The sequence below is a fragment of the Eucyclogobius newberryi genome, unplaced genomic scaffold, assembly GCF_026437365.1.
Source record: "Eucyclogobius newberryi isolate DKJ021-1_F unplaced genomic scaffold, fEucNew1.0.hap1 SCAF_11, whole genome shotgun sequence".
NCBI lineage: Eukaryota > Metazoa > Chordata > Actinopteri > Gobiiformes > Gobiidae > Eucyclogobius > Eucyclogobius newberryi.
The window spans coordinates 14,999,181-15,018,875 of NW_027315735.1; the positions used below are offsets into that span (position 1 = coordinate 14,999,181).

The 19,695-nt window shown below is 40.0% G+C and overlaps 1 protein-coding gene across 9 annotated transcripts in view; it reads left to right on the plus strand.

The window, feature by feature from the left end:
* Positions 1-5,533: 5,533 nt before the first annotated feature.
* atp8a1 (ATPase phospholipid transporting 8A1) overlaps positions 5,534-19,695 on the plus strand; it is an 89,503-nt gene continuing 75,341 nt past the window's right edge. For 8 of the 9 annotated variants that reach the window (XR_011924682.1, XM_072436051.1, XM_072436054.1 and 5 more), the window contains exon 1: positions 17,310-17,370. Coding sequence is in view for 8 of the 9 variants with exons in the window: in XM_072436051.1 (XP_072292152.1) it covers positions 17,319-17,370 (52 nt within the window). In the remaining variant the exon portion in view is untranslated. Of the gene's footprint in view, positions 5,883-17,309; positions 17,371-19,695 lie in introns of those variants that run through there. The other variant, XM_072436052.1, reaches the window with a different exon arrangement.

The following is a 19,695-nucleotide window of genomic DNA, read 5'->3' on the forward strand; positions in this document are numbered from 1 at the left end:
GGGTGCAGGTGTTCAGTGGACGCCCGGCCTGCGCTAAGCAGAACAGGGTCAGTGTATAATGTGTCACAGTGACACAATGACAGAAAACAGCAGCGTGTCAACAGACGCCCACAGCAGCTCCCTGGAGATGAGGCGCGTCGGCCCCAGTGCTGACAGTTCCACTCTGCTGTTCAGGCGCCACTTTCACCACCAAAACACTGCCTTTTGGACATCAAAAAATATTTCAGATTTTATGAACTGCTTACAAACATAATTACATAATATTATTTTGTTGTTGAAATATATAATTAAAACGGCACAAATTGAATTTCTGACATGGCAAAATGTGCAATTTTAACACAAAAATAAATACCGGTAAACAATATTCTGACTTATTATTATTAGTTCTGCCTCCATCAAAGTCTGAGTACTCAAAGGGCACACAATATGACCATTTTTGTGACGTTTATGATAAATGAATTTGTCATATAACATTACACAATGATTAGGCTGTTTATTAGTTCTAGTTTTAAGCCTATTTTGAAATGTGTTTTTTTTACAGTGCTCCCCCTGCTGCTAAAGGATTGTTTTTTTGTTTAGTTTTTTTCATCAAAGCGCTTCCATTCTCTCATGTTGATGTAAATATTCATTAAATCAATGCAAAGATAATTTCCCAGTTGGCTGACATTCTTAACTACTTTATTAGTAGTATTAAGGGTAGACTATTTGTAGCATTTGTTGAAGTGGGAAGTGTAGTTGTAGGTACTTTGAGGAAGTTGGCCAATGGTATTTCACATGTGTATATATTATCACATGACTGAAGTGCTAAGCCACCAGAGCACTAGGTTATTTCCAACATTTAACATGTGCTTTTTCCTTTGACCAGAAAGAAAGGGAAATAATAAAGTAAATGATCACTCTTTTCCAAACATCAGTGGCGGAAAGTATCAAAGTACAAAAGTAAAACTGCTGTACACTTTTTACTTTTACTGCACTACATTGAGAGCACGTATCTGTATTTTCTAGTTCATTTCATTTTTGAACTGCACTGACTGAAGTATAAAGAGCTTTTGCATGATTTTGGTGACATCTAGTCTTAAAGTTTTGAGTTAAAGTTCCGGGTTTGAATAAAACAAATACAATTAAAAGCCAGAAAATGCCAGTTAAATCAATCATTTCTGTGGACCAACCATCAGCACAATTCTGTATCCAAATTTTTACATTTGACTCTGTAACTAATAGTAAAAAACAAAACAAAAAAAACATTACATTTATACCGTTCTTTCTTGTTCTCTCAAAAACACTGCAAATGACATTATCAATGATGGTAAGCCACTATTGTAGCCACAGCTGCCCTGAGTCAGACTGACTTTAAACTACAATACTCTTACTTCAGTAGATTTTTGATACTTTCACTCCTACTTAAGTCACTTTTTGCTCCTACAGTATCTGTACTTTAACTTAAGTAACAAAATTGAGCACTTTATCCACCACTGCCAACATCCACTCAAAATCTGCTTATTTATGGCTAATTGTTGTTACTTAAAATTCCTTAAATTGCCTAATGTATAGCAGAACAGAGGAAAACAGCTATTTGCTTGTTCATTTATGACATAATTATTAACATTTTAGCTAATAAAAACACACACACTGTTCTTGTAAGTTAATGCTGTAATCAAACTCTTTCTAACTCTTACACAGGGGAAGTGAAACTCTCTTTCTACTACGACAGCTATTTTGTTACATGTGCAAAACGAGCCTTGTCTCCTCCTCGTCTTTACTTTGTTTTTGTATCTAGCCGCCATTTTATCTCGCTCTGACACATTTAGACAAGAAGAGAGCTCTGCTGCATGGCTAAGCGGCTCCATCTCTCAGCCCCACTCATCAACAGTCTTAAGTCCCTCTCCACCTCCGTTACAAAAGCCATTTGATAAGACGAATACCTTAACAGTGTTTAATATTCCGCTGCCCGCTTATGTAGCAGTAATTGAGTAGATGTGTCAAATAGAGTGATTTATGACTTTAATTTGCCTCAGCTTCAATAATCCAAATTGCAATAAGCCACATTGGGTTTTTGTAAATACGAAGGTAGTATTATATCTCAAACTGAGGATCAATAACCACAAGGGGGCAAATGTGAAGTCAATTACATTTAGACACACTGCCCAATTACTCCCAGAAGACCTGGAGGCTGCTGCAGCAAAGGATCATGGGAGCTGTAGCCTCAAACACATGTCTAATCAGTCAGGTGATTTATGAGTGATTCTCTGATAATGATTTTACTTTATTGTTCTATTATGGGATTCAAGTCACTCCAGCTGAATGCAGTCGTCTATTTTCAACACACAAAGCTATAAGATATTATTCCATTTAGGGTGCAGTGCTTTCACAGGCTTATGTGGAGTTTATTTTTGTTTTTTTTACCCATCTTGGATTTAAAAAAAACCTTTTTGCTCTAACTTTCCAACAGACAAGGCAAAGACACTGCAAAAGTATTGTTTGATATTTAGTTGTTTTCACTTCATTCAATGGGAGTTCGAGATTCTGTCAACACTGTTATCTAGAAATCTCTATTTGAGTAAATACTTATCTCGTAACAAAAAGCAGTTCAGTTGAAGCTTCTGTAGGCCACTGTGTTTGCATAAGGTCTACTCAAACACAGTCAATCTGCACTGCAGCTTTCAGAGAACAAAGGTGTGCTGAGGTTAGAGGACAACTGCAATCTTTATGATCTTTTAAGATAAATATATTCCTTACAGAACAAGTTCACACCGATTTGAATTGTGGATGAATCATGCCATCAATGTGTTATTGTTTGGACTGACAATCTGGAAACCTCAAAAACAGGGCGCTCACACAATCAGAGAGGCAGCTTCTTGTCCCTGTTGCTAAGCAACCGCCGGAGCTACTGAGCTAAATCCCAGTAGCTGCGGTGCTGCTAATGTGATGCTGAATTATAGGGAAGAGGGGAAGAAAGGAAGGGATGATGCTGCCAACTGTGTGTTCAGGTGTGTATGATTCACTGCTGATCGTAACGTTAGAGGATGATTTTAATTGGGTCCTTCAGAGCGGTCCTCTGTTATATCATAAATAACACACATTTTGCACTGCTGGTCACAGTTTTCAGTAGTCATAACCCACTGTGAGAAACATGTCTTGGACTGAGAAATTCTCCAGCTTTATAAATAAATGAGATGCTGCCAGTGCAACACATGCATCAGACTAGAGTCCCGAAAGACTGCAGTTCTCTGTGGAAACTGCAGTGGTGCTGCTGCTGCACAAATAACATCAGCACAGTGTCATTCAACTGAGCCGCAGTGAAGACATGATAACACAGTGCAGTTGTTTTGGACCAAGGTTTTTGAATATGAGAAGAATAGAAATGTGCTTTGACTATAGTTTCAATCATATTTTTCAATAATTTCAGAACATTTCTTCAGTCAGCAGTTTGGTGAATGAAATGTTTGGCTTGTTTTTTTTATTACAGGCTGGTGCTTTTGACTCAGAGGGCCTATCAAGATGCACTTTTAACTGTATTTCCCTTTGCTATTTGTCTACCAGCACTGCCCACACACATTTGTTTGTTGTGTTATCTCTCCACTATCTGCCTTTCCATAAGCTTTAGTGTATGTGTATTAATGTCAACAAATATCAGCCTGCTACGGTTTCTAATGGCTATGCATGTAAATAGTAGCTGTATAGTTTTGTTCATGAATTGTGCAAAGTTTTAACCTCTGTATTGTTTCCAGGGTCCAGGGAGGAAAATGACCTGTGTCGAAATCTCACAGATAATCTTTTATCACTGTGCATGGACAAACAAATAAATATTATGTGTCTTTTGAATTAAGAGTTTTGTCCATACATTGCCGCTGAATAAAAATAATTGCCTTATTGAATCTAAACAGGATACTGTCTCTTGTGCCGCCTGTCACACTTGTCATCACTGGTTGGATTTTTGCTTACACTGCAGGGGAAATGTCAATAGATGTAAGATGCCTTGTGAATAACAATACAATTTTAGAGTAAAAAGTGACATTTTCCATGTGTTTTATCAGTCAGAGTAGAAAAAGATTTGAAGATGTTAATTGTATACTGTTACTGTCAAAAATTGGGATCTTTTATCACATTTTCTTTATTTAGAAGTATTATGAAACAAAACCAGTTCAATCTAAAAGTAAATCATATTTCCATATTAACTTCCATAAAATTCAACCTGCAACAAGTGATAGAACGTTAAGCGAGACGTTTGTACCTGTTCTAGTGGGAACCTATTTGTCTCCAAAGAATGTAAATGTTGTGTCTGGGAAAGTTACAAAATATAGCATTTATCCATGTGAAATACAGTCATATTCATGTGCAATACTCTGACATAATGTCAATCATATTGGTGCAATATCCATACAACTGCTGTAAATAAGAGTGTTACTTAGTATTTTCTTATTTTATTTTTATTAAGAATATAGGGTTTTTTAACAAGAGTTCTCTTTTCTCTTTTGTAAGAGCTCCTATTGAGAGTGTTTAAAAAAAAAAAGCTACAAGTTATCTGCTCTCTTTACTTCTGTACCTACTTGTGCGTTGTAACACTGCAATTTCCCCACTGTGAGGACTAATAAAGGCATATCTTATCTTATCTTATTTAACTTATCTATCTTGCATTTAATATTCAATATTTAGCATTTAATTTATTTGGTCGGGACAGTGCATCTTAATGAACACACATGAAACACATGATGTAAACACTTAATCTGCATCAATTACAGATGCAGATACATTTTTGGTGATTGTGTGCCGGTACTGTTATCTGACAATCACTACAATTTATACTTAAAACAGTTACAAATCATAAGTCGACCTATTTTAAAACCTTCCAGTATTAATTTAATTGGACCTACTGGGAGTCATACCAGGGTATTGAGTCTTGAGATCTGACTCGTAGTCTCTATGGAGTTATAAATACCATACTGTGGAACATCCCAGGCAAAGCAATACCATCTCCATGGAGACAAGCAGGTGACAAACCCTCCACCAGAAAAGTTACATAATGCACCTTTAAGACAGAATGGTTTTACGCTCCCTTGGCCCATGCTTAGGATAAATTGGATAAATTCTCGGACCATATCCATCTTTTTCAAGCCTATATTAACCTATATTACTGTACAAAACTCATTGTCATGACTCCCACCCACTATTGTTTCGTGTGCCATCGTGAGCATCGTCTGCTGCAGAGGGGGAGCCACCCAGACCAACACACCGACACCCAACACGAACCCATTTATCCCGACGAAACACGCCCGTCAAACTAACCCGAGTGAGCCACGCGTCGCTCACACACAAACACGGCACTATTTCCAGCAGCTGTCCCCGTGTTTGCGGCGGAACAGCGCCTCTCGCCCGCGGTGAACTCCCCTCGCGCTGCGCCGCCACATGGTACGGTCCATACTGTAGCGTCCCCCCCTCACACGCTCCGTGCTGTAGTCCGTATGCGCTCCCGCTGTCTCCGCCGCCTCCGCCGCTCTCCAATCCGCTGTGAGCGCCGTGCCGTGCCGGGGGATGCTGCCGCCGCTACTGCCGCTGCGGGACCCGTGAACTGTGAGCATGCTCCTCCCGTCATCACGACATGAAGAAGCCTTTTCCTTTCCCCCGCTCTCTTCCTCACACGCACTAGCGGCGACCGTTCAGCACTAGGGTCCGCATGAGAGAGGCGGGCGTCTGCCGTGCTGTAGCCGATTTCTGTGCCTCTTTCCCGGTCTGAAAGGAGGCACCAGCCGCCGCCGCCGCCGCCGCCGCGGGGAGTGCAGCTGCAGCCGCGGCCGCCTGGCAGGTGTCGTCGCCGGGGTCTGCGGGAGAGGGAGCGATGCCCCCCGTCAAGAGAACCATGTCTGACCTGCGGACGCGGGCTGAGGGTACGTGGAGATGTTCTGGTGGATTCAAAAGTCTTCAGCTCTGACTGTTGTGGCACATTGTAGTTCCATGTTGTCTTGGAGGAGGACAGGCCCGCGGCTCTAGTCTTTTGGAGGTGGCCTATAGCATAAGTTAGCTTTCATTAACCGCACCAGGTCAAGGAACCCCCTGGGGTCACGTTAAGGCCCTTCAAGGCTCTCTAGGGACCGATTTGTCTGAAGCCTGAAGCCCTGGTTAAAAGAGTCATGCATCTGCAACTTAAACATCCATTTTATAATTTATCTCACTTCATCTTGATCTCTTCCACTTCTAACTCAAACAGACAGTGAAGCCCCGGTAACCTAAATAAACTGGACTGGATGATCAGGTTATTGCTTGCTCAGTGCCAGTCACTGTGTGTTGTTGCCCTGGACTGATAATGCCAGTATTGTATAGTTGTATCATCATGGGAGACGGATCCACTCAGTACCAGCAACTTTCCACTGCATCAGAAGTGAAAGTGGTATCACAGTAGTCATGTCACAAAACAATATGTGTTGTGTGGAATGTTGCTTTGTTTCCGTGTGTTGTACAGGGTTATGCACCTGTCACATGCTGCAGGTGCACAATGCAGCGAGCAGTGCTTCCTCCTGAAATGTCTTGATTCTTTAAATCCAGTGTTTGACGGCCGGCCCTGACCTTTCTCACCGAGGCCATATCTGTGTGAATTGCTCAGTGTACTCATGATATTTATGATCCTGTGACTGCAGTAGCCGTATCGGTTTCATTTTTGTTCAAATGAAATAGTAGCACAGTAAATTTATTTTTGGACGACTTGGATGTACTTGGACGATAAATCAGCGTGAATTGTGAGTTAGTGAGATAGATGTACATTTTCACACCTAGTGGGCCGGTTTATTGTCATAGCCTTTTTATTATAATAATAATAAAAATTCAGATAAGATTGCACTTTATTTGTTCAACAATGGGGAAATTCCAGTGTTGCAACGCAGAATAGGTACAGAAACAGATTAGGCACAGAAGTAAATAATAAAAATAAATAGGCACTTCGAAAAAAATCCTTAACTTCATAATGGATACGTGTCTTTCTACTTGCACTAATGCACTTCCTCTAACAGCTGTTGTGTAAAGTCTAATGTTTTCATTTGAACTCTTCCTGATTCCCTCACTGTTCATTACTAATCTGTTTTGTGGATTTGATTGCCACAGTCCTCTGCATTTGACCTATCCTTCCACCAGTGCTAGTTGGACACCTGTCAAGCGCAGCGGGCATCCACAGTGCAGCGCTCGGGAACCATTCTGCACATCTAGAGCCAAGATCTTAGTCAGGATTACCCTAGCTGGAGGATTGGCCCACTGTGGGGGAAATCGGAGTGCCCGGAGGAAACTTACCCGGATACAGGGAAAGTGTAAGGAACTGAATCCAGGACCCTTACTGTATGCTGTCAGGCAAGAGTACAACTGTAGTTTGTATGCATTTGGACTACATGGAGAATTCCTAAGCATGGATTGGCTGCAGATGTTGTTGTGGCAGTTTTTCATTGAAATAACGCTGACGATGAACTGAAACCTCACCCTTCATGTTGCACATCCTGTTAAGAGCAGAGTACTGGGTGTGTGTGTAGCATAATATCCCATGTAAGAAGTGGTCAATGTGAAGCTATTTGTCAGTGTAAAGGCTCCACTGGCTCATGGTTTGAGAGACGGTGTAAATAATTAAAGACTAATATAGATAGCACTGAAACTGTTGACAGATGCGGCTGCTGCAGTCACAAGAGTGAACTTATGAATTATGCAGATGCTATTACTGTCACCACAGCCCCCAACTCCCATTCACTACTACTATCCAATGAGGATTTAGTGCTTTAGTCATTTAGTTTGTTGTTTTGTTGCTTGTGTTGCACCATTTTCTTTCCTTCACCAGTTTATACCAGTAACACCATGAATCACCATTTCCTCTGTCACTTTGCTCGAGCGCATCAGTGGGTTTTATTTTAGTTCTAGTTTGATGATGAGATAATTTCAAATGGTGGGGCCTTTGTTACTCTGTGGGGATTGAAATATCCAAAATAGAAATCCACATAATGTTGAAACTTATTATTTTGATACGGATTGGCTCCACAAACGTCATCATATTTTGTCTAATAAATCTTATGGCTTTGCATTTTTCCAACTGAAAACAATCACGTCTTTGGAGTTGGTTAATCGAAATCACGTTCTGAGAAATTGCCATGAAAAAATATTCACTTTTGGTCATTTATGCTGAGAAAAGCCGAACTTTGTGCTCGTATTTGTTTCCTGTTGACAGGCTCTATAATTACAACGATACGAACCATAAACCAGGTCAACAAATCTACAATCTGACAGTTAAACAGCAAATTCTACCTGAGAATTCTTACCTGACCTCCATCTATAGTGATTCTAGAATGTTGCGGCGTCACATGACCGCAGCTCCTTGTAGAGTTCACCAGAGCAAAAGCACACTTCCCGTTCTTGAGTGTTATTTTTTAATCACCACAGTGCATCAGGAGAGCTTCCATCTAGAAAGGGCAGTTCTATGCCAGGCTTACCACCTAATCCATCAGCAGCCCGTCCGTCAGCCCCCGACGCCGCACACTCCCCAGTCTCACTGTGCACGTGCCGGCCCGCTCTTTGTCACTCATCTCCTGTGCAACGAGGAAACATCTAACATCAGTGGCAGACAGCGCCCACATCAGTTGCCAAAATGCCTTATCTAGGAGTCTAGTGGTAGATTGAGTGCTTTTGGCAGCGCACTAAGACTGTTGAGACTGAGCATCTTAAGCTTGCATATAAACTGTTTGTCTGCAGAATGAGCAAATTTTCTTTTCGCCATCTTCTAAAGTTGCTGCATACAAATTTCCCTCGCACGTTTTCAGAGGCGTGTCGTTTCATTGACTACTGTTAGGAATACATCTCACCTCAGCTCAACTCTTTAATGTCAGTGCATTTCCCCCTTCTGTGTAGTCAAAGCAAGCTGGTCCTCAGTAGCATTTCAATTACACCGGCTGAGCCTCGGTGTGTGAGAGTGGATACTGGGTAGGCTGCAGGGGAATGCACTGCTTCTGTCTGAAGGGAGAGCTGCCTGGCTGGCGGATCACTGGCTGATAATAATGTGGCACAAAAGCCCAACACTCCTCTAAATCCCCTGTCTGGCTCCTCTGGTGTGGCACGTCAAGTCCCCTCAGGGCTCTCTCCACTGCCGACGTGGCGGCATGGGACATCTCCGCTCCTCTAGTTTCTACTTCATGTCCCGGCTCCATCACGAACCTGCAGCCAGCCGAATACGTGTGTCTTCAGATATTTATTCTGTTCACTTCAGTAACTCTCTGCTGACTGCAAGGCAAAGTGAATGTGGCAGGTCAATCTAAGAAAAAGGAAAAGGAGTGTAAAAAAAAAAAAAGAAGGGGGAAGGACGGGAGCTGAGAGTGGAGGACAGACAGTAAAGGACTCTGCTGGTGTTCTACTCTGGCAAATGGCTAGGATGTATAGGCCCTTTACAGACCAAATTGTGACATTAGACTGCATGAGCGTTCTTAAGTTTATTAGTAAAAAGCTGATGCTGGTGAATCTGAAAATATATAATCATTTTCACTGTAGTGGTCATGTTTTAGCCATTGTATGCGTTTGCAGACTCTTTGCACAGTAAATGTAAGAGAGAGAAATTCAGTTCTATAATGACAATACTTCCTCAAATGGCAATTCTAATTTCTGGGTTCAGCCATCTTGAGAATTTCGGAGGAAAAAGTAAAACAAATGTGACGGTGCAGTTTGTAACTTTTGGTGATGAATGGCTGAGGTCAAGGTTCGCCACCTGCTCGTCACCATGGAGATGTTCTTGCTTTATCTGGAATGTCCCTCAGTATGAGATTAAACCCAGCCATCTCTATGGAGACTCCACCGGGCCAAGTTACAGGTCAGATCTAAAATGTTGATGTTTTTCCAGGTATTATTCAGCAACAAAACATATGTAATTTAATATATGCAAGATTGACTATTAAAGAAAAAAAGAAAAAGTGATTAATTGAGTCATATTGATGCCATACTGTGGAACATTCCAGAGAAAACTATAAGACAAGCAACAAACTACATAAGAAAAAGCAGCACCAGAACCGATACATATCCGATCGTTAAAAAAACCCCAAAAAGTACACGAATGACAAAATGTGGATGGTAGTTTTGAAAAATGATACAGGAGAATCCAAATGGTGATTATTGTGTTTAAATATTCTCTTAAAAGTGCAGTATTTTAGACAACAAATTCGATTGGCGTTCTCGGTCTGAGCGAAGGGAGCACCATATCTAAATGTACCTGAGACTGTGTGATTGCACCACAGCATGACGACAAGGTCAGGTGGAGCCGTGGCGACAAACACTCCACAGGAAGGCAGCGCCATTAACGGTCATCAATGCAAAACCAGAGCGTCTGCCCTTGACTCTGGACATGCCGGGCTTTTTATGACCCTCCAGGGGCCCGGCATCGACAACAGGCCTCGCGCTCTCACCGGCAAACATCTGGAACTCAAAGGTTTCAAGTGCATATGACAGGTTTTCAAAATATCACTATAGTACGTATTTAATTGACCTGTTTTGGACCTGTTTTGGTCATGCTTTAGTCCTGCTTTAGTCCTGCTTTAGTCCTGCAATCAATCAAGTGTTAAAGTGATAGCATTTTCTAATTTTGAAGAAATATTACGTAAATTTGACTTTGATGGACTTTAATGTGTTCCCTTTTATTATTAGTTTACACAAAGTCTCATGACACAAAGTTCTATTTCAATTGGTTCATGCACAATGGAGGAATCCTGTTTTGTACTGCATTTAAGACTTGAAGGCTTTGAAAATTAATAATAATAATAACTTTTATTTATATAAAATTATAGTTTTCACCTACCCCCTATCTCCACCCACCACTCTGTGCTTACTTTTATTACCCAACAATAAAAACAGGTCATTGAAAATCCGCTGCTTGTTGCAGTGAAATGCATATCAGTTCTGCAGTTTTGAACAGGAAGTCCCATTTTTATTACTTTAGATCATTGTAATATAGTTTACAATTATCAAAATGTAAAATAGTGATCTAAATAGTTTGATACTAAATACCGCCCAAAAACAAAATGTTTTCTTTACTGGGGGATATTTTAGCCCATTTGTCTGTTGAAAGTTGACGTTCCATCAGTCAGGTCAGTGAGCATCTCAAAACACTGGCATGGATTCATTTTTTTTGCGCTTCCATTTGGATAAAAGCTATTTTTAGACGTAGCCATATGACGGCAGTTTTATGCTGTGATACAAGGACAAGGGAGTGAGCAGCCCTGTTTAGAGGGTGTGCACACTGTAGTTCAGGCTGAATGGAGTTTATGATGTGGGGCAGCAGCATTTTCCATAATCCAGATTCTGGATACCTCTGTTTTTGAAAATTATCATCGAATTGTAAGAATGTCACAATATCAAATGAAGAAATATCACAATTTTACAATTATTCCTGAACTGAGAAATTCTTTATGAAAACAAACTTTCTGAATGAAAGAGTATTGATATTGTCACATAAACGGCCAGAAAAAGTACTTTAATTGTCGTTGAACTTTTTTGGAGTCTAGATGGAACTGACGTTGTTGCTGCCTACGATTCTCACAATTATAATTTTTTAATTCATATGATAATATAATAACCTCAATTATTGATTAACCGACTAATCTTAACAACTCTATTTCATTGAAACCCTTTTTATGACCCAGCGGCATTCTATTTCACGTTCACTTTACTGTCTCGAGCGCTGTCGAACCAGCCCTGACACGACAATACCGCGAGTCACCAGCTTTTCCCCGAGTCACTTTACAGTTTTCATTCTTGTTAGCAGATCAGTTGCGCGCCATATGCCGTTCTCGTTTTACCACTGACCGAGTCGCCCGCAGCGGAAAGGTTTGTGCCTGCAGATCCCCCCCATCCCCGCTAAGCTGCGCCAAGCCAATGCCCCGTGATGTCACAGGACGCGGCAGCTGCCCGCGCCGTCCGGACACCGCCGCCCGCCCGCCCGCCCATAAGCCCATGAGGAGCCAGACAGAGCGCCGCACAGAGGGGATTATTCGCTGCGTGGCCTGTTGTTGTCAGCGCTTACAGGCTGTGATCTGATAAGAGACTTACAGTTGTTGCTTAGGTGGGGACCGTTTCCATGTCGCAGACCCACCTCCAGCTCCAGGATCCCCCTCCCATTCACAAATTTAATGCACAAGGAGGTCAGGTCAGGCACCGACACGGCCCGGAATAGACCTTCTGCAATATTCATCCTGTGTAAATGAATCATGTTAGTGCTGATGAAATATGAATGGCACGTTATGTCGGCTTTGACGGGGAGGGATCAGCAAGGTTATACATTTGCATAGATCAAAGGTAAACAAAGGCTGTGCCACTGTACAGATAATCTTGCCACGGTGCATTTAGATTTTCTGCTGGGTTTTACCGCCTACATAGATGGTTAAATTCATTTGTAATTTATATCTTTTAGGGAAATTTTGATAACAGTTTTACAAATCCATACAAATAGAGCTTCACAGCACACAACCTTTGGATTTGTGTTTATGTTTTTTTTAAGTTATTATCATTGCACCGTGTTCATGGTGGAGCGCATTATGGATCTAAGACGGCCTAATAATAGACACAGGTCCATTGATTTTCTGTTTGTTGAGGCATTTCTCTGTAGCATGCATCAGATTTTCATTGACTTGTTTTTATCGCTGAAAAAGGGCGACAAGACATTTTTGAACCTGACATGTCTGACTCTCAGTGGGTGCTAAAAATTATAAAAATGTATCTCAGAATACCAAGGTTTACTGTATAATTTTCTTCTTCTTTGTTTTTTAGTTATTTATTTATTTCAAACCTGCATATGACATTTTCCCAGCAATTATACACACAGAAACTGCCTGGTTTGGTATGTAATTGATGACATCACATTAGGAAATTACCTAGCAACCACTGGGCCAAAATAAAAATGTATGCGAGCACCTTTTATTTTGCTGAATCAATGTTTAGAGGGTCAAATTATGTAAATGATGCATAAATGTTGGATGAAACTGGTGTGACGTCACTGCAATTTCCTACAGATTTTCTCCTCAAATAGACACTGGATAAAACATTTATATTCACCAAATAAAGTTAAAATTTGAAAATCATAAAAACGTGTCTTTCGCACTTCAAGCCTTGAATGCAGGACAAAACGGGATTACTCAAACATGTATGAATCAATTAAAATACATCTCAGACTAGGCTAATGATGAGGGAACTCTGTTGTAAGTAACATAGCCAAACGCTCAAGTTAATTTTTACACAATATATTTAACCCCTTTAAAATGTGACTAACGGAGAGTTAATGATTTAAGTCTGTAAAGAACTGCATTATACTACATCACAATCAGACAGCTCTAGCTCATTGAATCTGAGCAATTATACAATGGTTAAGATTGTAATTATTTAGGTAATAGAACAAACAACTACGTATCTGGTCATTTTTATGAGAAGAAAATTGGCCCTAGTGAATGAATGTGAGAGTGAATGTAATGTCTGTAATGTCTATGTCTATGTGTTGGCCCTGCGACGAGTTGGCCACTGTCCAGGGTGTACCCCGTTTAAGGCCCGAAGTCACTGGGATAGGCTCCAGTCACCCGTGACCCCGAAAGGGAACAAGCGGTAGAAAATGGATGGATGGAAAACTAAACCATATTTTATTGTTACTCCTGGATGCGTTGAAAATGTGTGCACTTTGAACTTAAAGATTGGATTGTGTTATTTTTCCAACGGAGAGTCTGCCACCTGCTTGTCTGTCTGAAATGTTCCACTATATGGCATTAAACACATTAAACACTTTGGATCTAAGCAGGATTATGAACTGAAAACTGTAAAAAAACAAAACATGAGCAGCAACAAGAAAAGCTGAGTGAAACCATTTAGAAGTTGGTTAGTTGACCCACAACATCTTAAATCATCTTGTACTCCAATGAAAAAACAAACTACACTATAAATATTGAGCCCCAAAAAACAATGAACTATAATTCAATATAGTAATTATCGTGACTGGCATAGTAACAATGCATGTTTTGTTTTTTGGCCTCCAACCGCATAGCACACGTTTTTAATCCTGATTTATAACTACAAATCTAATCTCAAATGGCAAACTTGTTAAGAAATTCTCCACCGTTGAATTCTTTAAGGTTACGGTACACTTCACTTTATTGTCCCCGTTGGGAACTGTGTCCTTCGCATTTGATCTTCCTTCAATGCAGCTGAGGAAACCTTTTTTGTTAATTGACGTGTGTTTTTCCCCCCTGAAAATCGAGCAGCTCTGTTTTATGAGCGCGGGAATAAAAATTAAATTCAGTATTATGTAAGACACCTGCGCCTCTGTTAACCATTACCCACGTTTCCCAATGGCAGCCATATGTCAAAGTGGCTCTGATTATTGCCTGGATTCGTTTCCGTCCACCTTTAAGCACGTTGCCTTGCTGACTCTTTAGAGCGATCATGGTCTTATCTGCGAGCAGGTAATAAGACGATGATTTCTCCCACAGCTTTACGTGGTGAAAGCCGTTTTTAGGATCCGTGTTAATTGGGGTTTGGCTGCCATGTATGTGTCCTGGTTAGATCAATGTCAGTAGCCCCGAGCCGACCCCGTACCCTGCTGTTATTGAATCGTTCCAGCGGGAGCCCATCTCTGGCGCGATCACGTGTTTTATTGACCTGCCTACTACTGTTTTATTGACCTGCCTATTAGTGTTGTGTGCTCTGCAGTGGATGGTTGTCTGGCTGCCGCACCTATTTTTGAAGACCCGTGTATATATCTCTTTTATTTCGAATCGCCTCAGGATGGATAATATTTTGAGGGAACTCCCGGGTGAGGTTTATTATTTGCTGTGGTCATGGATCTAAATGAATCGGCGCAACACAGTCTAAGTCAGAGTATGTTGTTGTTTTGTTGATTTTTTTTTTGTTGATTTTTTTTTTTCTGTTTTTGCTGCTGTTACATGATTTCAGTATGTTGTAAATTGAAATGAAAATGTGCGAATTTAAGATATTTGATCTGTGATATTCGAAAACTATCTTTACTATTGCTAAAACAATAGTTAGATTTCCTATACTTTTTGATACAGTAAATTCAGTTTAAAATGAATGTTTTTTGCTAGGGCTGGTCGATATTGATAAAAATAGATTTTTCAGATGTAGAAAACGATGGAACACTCCTGGACGAATGAGGGACTACACCGACATATAGTCAGATGTATTTAAAAGTATTACTTGAGGTTTTTAAAATGAATCACAAATGTCCAGAAATACCACCTTATACCTTTTATTTGGAGGTTTATAACATACATTTTGTCATCATTATTTTTAATATGCTCTTTTGCAGCATTTAAACACTATATTTTAAATTTTGCATATCTTCAACATTCGCAATATAATTTAAATGTCGAAATATTGCCCATCCCTACTTATTACCTACTATTTACTTCTAGGAAAATCTAGAAGAAAAAAAAGAAAAAGCCTTTTTATATTACAAAACAAAACGACTACATTCTCCTTGTACTTTTATGGCTATACATTTAGCCTCTTGCATTATGGATTATTTCGTCAGCCGATAAAGTGTTTGGATGCATGAGTCCCTAGTTAGCGTTGCCATTTTCACACTTAAACGTCCCACGTTACATGCTGTTTAATGTCTAACCCTGACATGCTGCACTTGGTAATCCGTTCAGTTTCGGATCGTTATAGAGGCTGTCGCTGCTGCCATTAGATGCATTTAATCTTTCTGGTGTTGACAGCCATGGGTGCAATAACTTTTGACCCGCAACACTCCTGGCTGACCCGATATAATGCATTACTATGCGGCACATCATCCATCTATAGAAGGTGATGTTCTCTTTAGCACTGTCATGACATCAGTTTATCGTCCAGCGGAAACCAAGAGTGAGCGTCCAGGAAGTGCTCATTTTTCATACATCAACATTGTTTTTGTCAAGTCCTGTGACGACTGTTGCTGTACATAAAGAATAGAGCTGCAATGAACAATTTTAAATCGTAGAGTAGTCTGACAAATCTTTCTATTTTTTTTATTGAGACTTTTAAAATACATTTTAATCAAATAATTGAGTTATGGTGACTGAAGGCTTCTAGAATATTAACATAGTGTATTAGTTTTTGACTTTTTCATTTAATCATGCCGCTGTCTTTGTTATAAGAAATATTTTTAGTAGGGATGGTAAATCGAATATCGGTGATCTCAGAAGGAAGGGTCTTTCCACGGGTCTTTCCCAACTATAGCCGCCCAAATAATGCCTGATCAAAAATATATCGGCTGATTTCTTATCATTACTTTAGTATGTGTTTTACAGTCTGTATTGTGCAGAGAATGATTATGGTTTCCCATCACGACCATGATTAGTTTAAATAGTTGACTAGTCACAATTTTAATAATTGCAGTGCTGATTAAAAGATGATACCAATATTAAGATTTTTAAGATCATATCAAGGCCCATAAAATACATTTTGAGTTGAAGTAAAGATTCAGATGCTCCCTTGTAAAATAAATGCATACAAAATAAATAAACAGAAAAAAAATAAAAAAAATAAATCAAATTAAAATTTGGCTGGGATATAAAATCATTTCTTGCCTGAAAATATTGGTTCAAAAAATATTGGCAGTTTTTTTGTATTTTTTTATATCGGCCGAGCCAGCAATGACCGTCACTGACCTGTTTTTATTGCATACCATCTCTGACTTTAAAAATAACTTATCGAAAATCCCTGGAGATATTCCTACAACTGTCCCCTCTGTAAGCCTGGTTCACTTAGCACGGAGTAAAAAGAGAATGGGATATCCTGCAAGTGTTCGCCAAGGCCAATTCACACTGAGCCTTGGTTTCCCCACTGGGCATCCTGTCCAAAATACGTGCCCTCTTGCGGCTATTGTTCCACCCATCTGTCTGTTGGCCCACACAGGCAATAATCCGGACATTTGGGCTCCTTCCAAACTCATTACAACACTTGGTGGCATTGATCCTGCCTCTAGAGGTTTTCCTCAGTGGGAGCTTTACCTCTTTTAAACCTTATCTGTCCCGTAATTACCCTTTTCTATCTGTGCGTGCTTAATATAAATGACTTTGCTGATTCAAACTCTCAGCGATGAAAATGCAACATCATAAATTACAAATAATTTTCCGAGCGCAAATGCGTCTAGTTTCCCCAGCCCTGCTCTTGTTGATTATTGATGCCGGCGTAGTTGAGCCGTCGCACGCCCCACATTTAATGAAATTAGTGCAGAGGAAAAGCCCAGTGTCCACGAGGGAGCTTTAAGAGCCAGTCCCGCTGAGACTGGTGTAGCACTGGCTGAATACTTTATCCACACAGTGAGTTTGCGGAGCTGGAAATGAATGAACATGCAGGAGGAGGTGGACTTTGTAACGCCGTCAGCGGGAGAAGCGGGTAAGGCGATGCTTTATATCGACTTTTATTGTTGTCTATTTAGCATCATGTACTTGGCTTGTATTTGCTACTTTGTATAGACTTGTTAGAGAGTTTCTAAGTGGTTTAAACGTTGAAAAACAATTGCCGATGGCTGCCCTAGAGATGCCGTATGGACTGTAAGAAGTATCAAATAGAGAAAAGACAAATGATAGTGAGCAGAATTGTGCGTCTGAGTCATGTAGCACTATTCCCTGTTGATGGGCTTTTCTTAGTGCGATCTCCACGTTGCCACTTCTTATCCTATTTAAGTCTGCAGCTTGTTTCCCATAATAGGCTCAGGTGTGAGAGGAGTAGAGACCTGCAGATTAGATGCTGCGGTGCATCTTCTGTTCGCAGTGATTGGACTGCTCCATGTTGCAGTCAGAATACAGTTTGGAATGGATGTGAACAAAAGGCATCGTAACAGTGCTGCAGAGTTTAAGGGTGTGTTACTTTGCGTTTGTCCTGCTTGAGTCCACTTTAGTCCTGTTGTTGTAGACTTGGTTTGGTTCTCTTTTAGTCCAGTGTTATGTGCATTTTTGCAATAGAATTTCCCCCACTTTCTTCACACTATTGTCTGGTGCCCTTTTTGTAAACTGCACATGATGCATCGGAAAGGGAGGAAGCGTGGAAACACAAAGTTGAACAGGAGAAGGAGCAGCTGCAACTGGTGCATTGCAGCACCTGGTTGTGGCGGCCCGGCTCCTGCTGCGAGCGCTCACTCACACCACAGACACACAACATCAATCAGGTCTGCTCAGTCCTGTGAACCGGCTCTGGCTCACCTCATACTGCAGCAAGTCCACCTTCCTCTGCACATTTGTCATCGTACACACGGTCCCTCTGACCCTGCCTTCACCACTTCTCAGCTCTTACATTAACCTCCCTCCTGGGTTTTCTTCTCGGTGCAATCACAAAGTTGTTAGCTGGGCGTTTCAGCGCAGATATTTCCCCTTAAAGCTGTACGTCCTCATTTGACCAAAGATGCACTGAGCTGTACTCCACTTGCGAGTTAAGAAATGCAACCCTAATCATTTGACTATGTAACATAATACAGTTAGCTTTTAAGTTCACAGGCACATTTAATACAGGATTATTGAAGCGTAATCACTAGGGATGGTACAAGATCTCACAAGATAAAATAAGATTGTACATACATTTTGAAAATAATCTTGTTACATTTTTACCTCATATGTTAACATTTGGATTGGACACAAAGGGTTCTTGGAGGGGTTAAGCTGGTGTGTCACATCTCTTGAGAAGCTGTAGTTCCAAAAAACAGTGCTACAATGACAGCAAAAATATTCAAAGAAATAAATCTAATCGCGAGGCCAAAATTGTGAACTAGATTGCACAATGTATTTATTATTTAATGTCCAAATCTCGTCTCATTCTTGTGGATAAATCTGCCTCATCCCACCCCTCACAACAATAGCTGTAAAATACTCAAGTGAACAGCAACGATGACAACAATGACAACATAGGAAATGAATGGTCATTAATTTTGGGCATTATGATTGATTAAAGCCCTGTCTTTGGCAGGTGTTTTAGAGTCTGCACAGTCCTGATAATGATTACGATTGCAATTATTTTAATTATCAACTTGTCACTATGATCCAATGAATAATTGCAGCCCTATTTGGGATGTTTTTACATGTCACATACTGAGAACACACATGAGAGGCTTTAGGTTTATCGCAAAATGGTTAACTTTTAGACCTAAGAGAATTAAACCAAAGTGATGGCTTTCTGATACATAATATAGCCAAAATGCAAAATGTAGACATAATGGAAAATATTTAGTATTTCTAGGCCTGTAACTATAATTACTATATTGACCTATCTTTCAATAACTGCATGCTGAGAATATATCTTTTGAACTCAATGTTTATTGTAGCTTTTCTTTACATTAACAACTATTCATTTTATATTGTATATTTAGCTTTATTGAGCTGAAATGTGTCCAATAATTAATATTTACAACTTATTAACAACACATTAATCTCACTAGTTTATTTGTCACAGCTCAGTTTTATTTTCAACTACATGCTTCATTAAAAAGAGAACGTTTAATGGAATTATCCTGATTTGAAGTATCTTGTCAATGACTTATAGTTTCAATATCATCGTTTATTCATGATATTTTTTGTTGCAATATGTCACACTTATTTGTTATTGCGACAGGCTTATGTATGGTTTAATATAATTGCCGTTATCAATGTATAATTTATCTGAAGACACAGAAAAGTTTATTTTGGCTTGATTAAAAGGTTTTTTGTTGTTGTTCTTACTCTCTCATTGTGA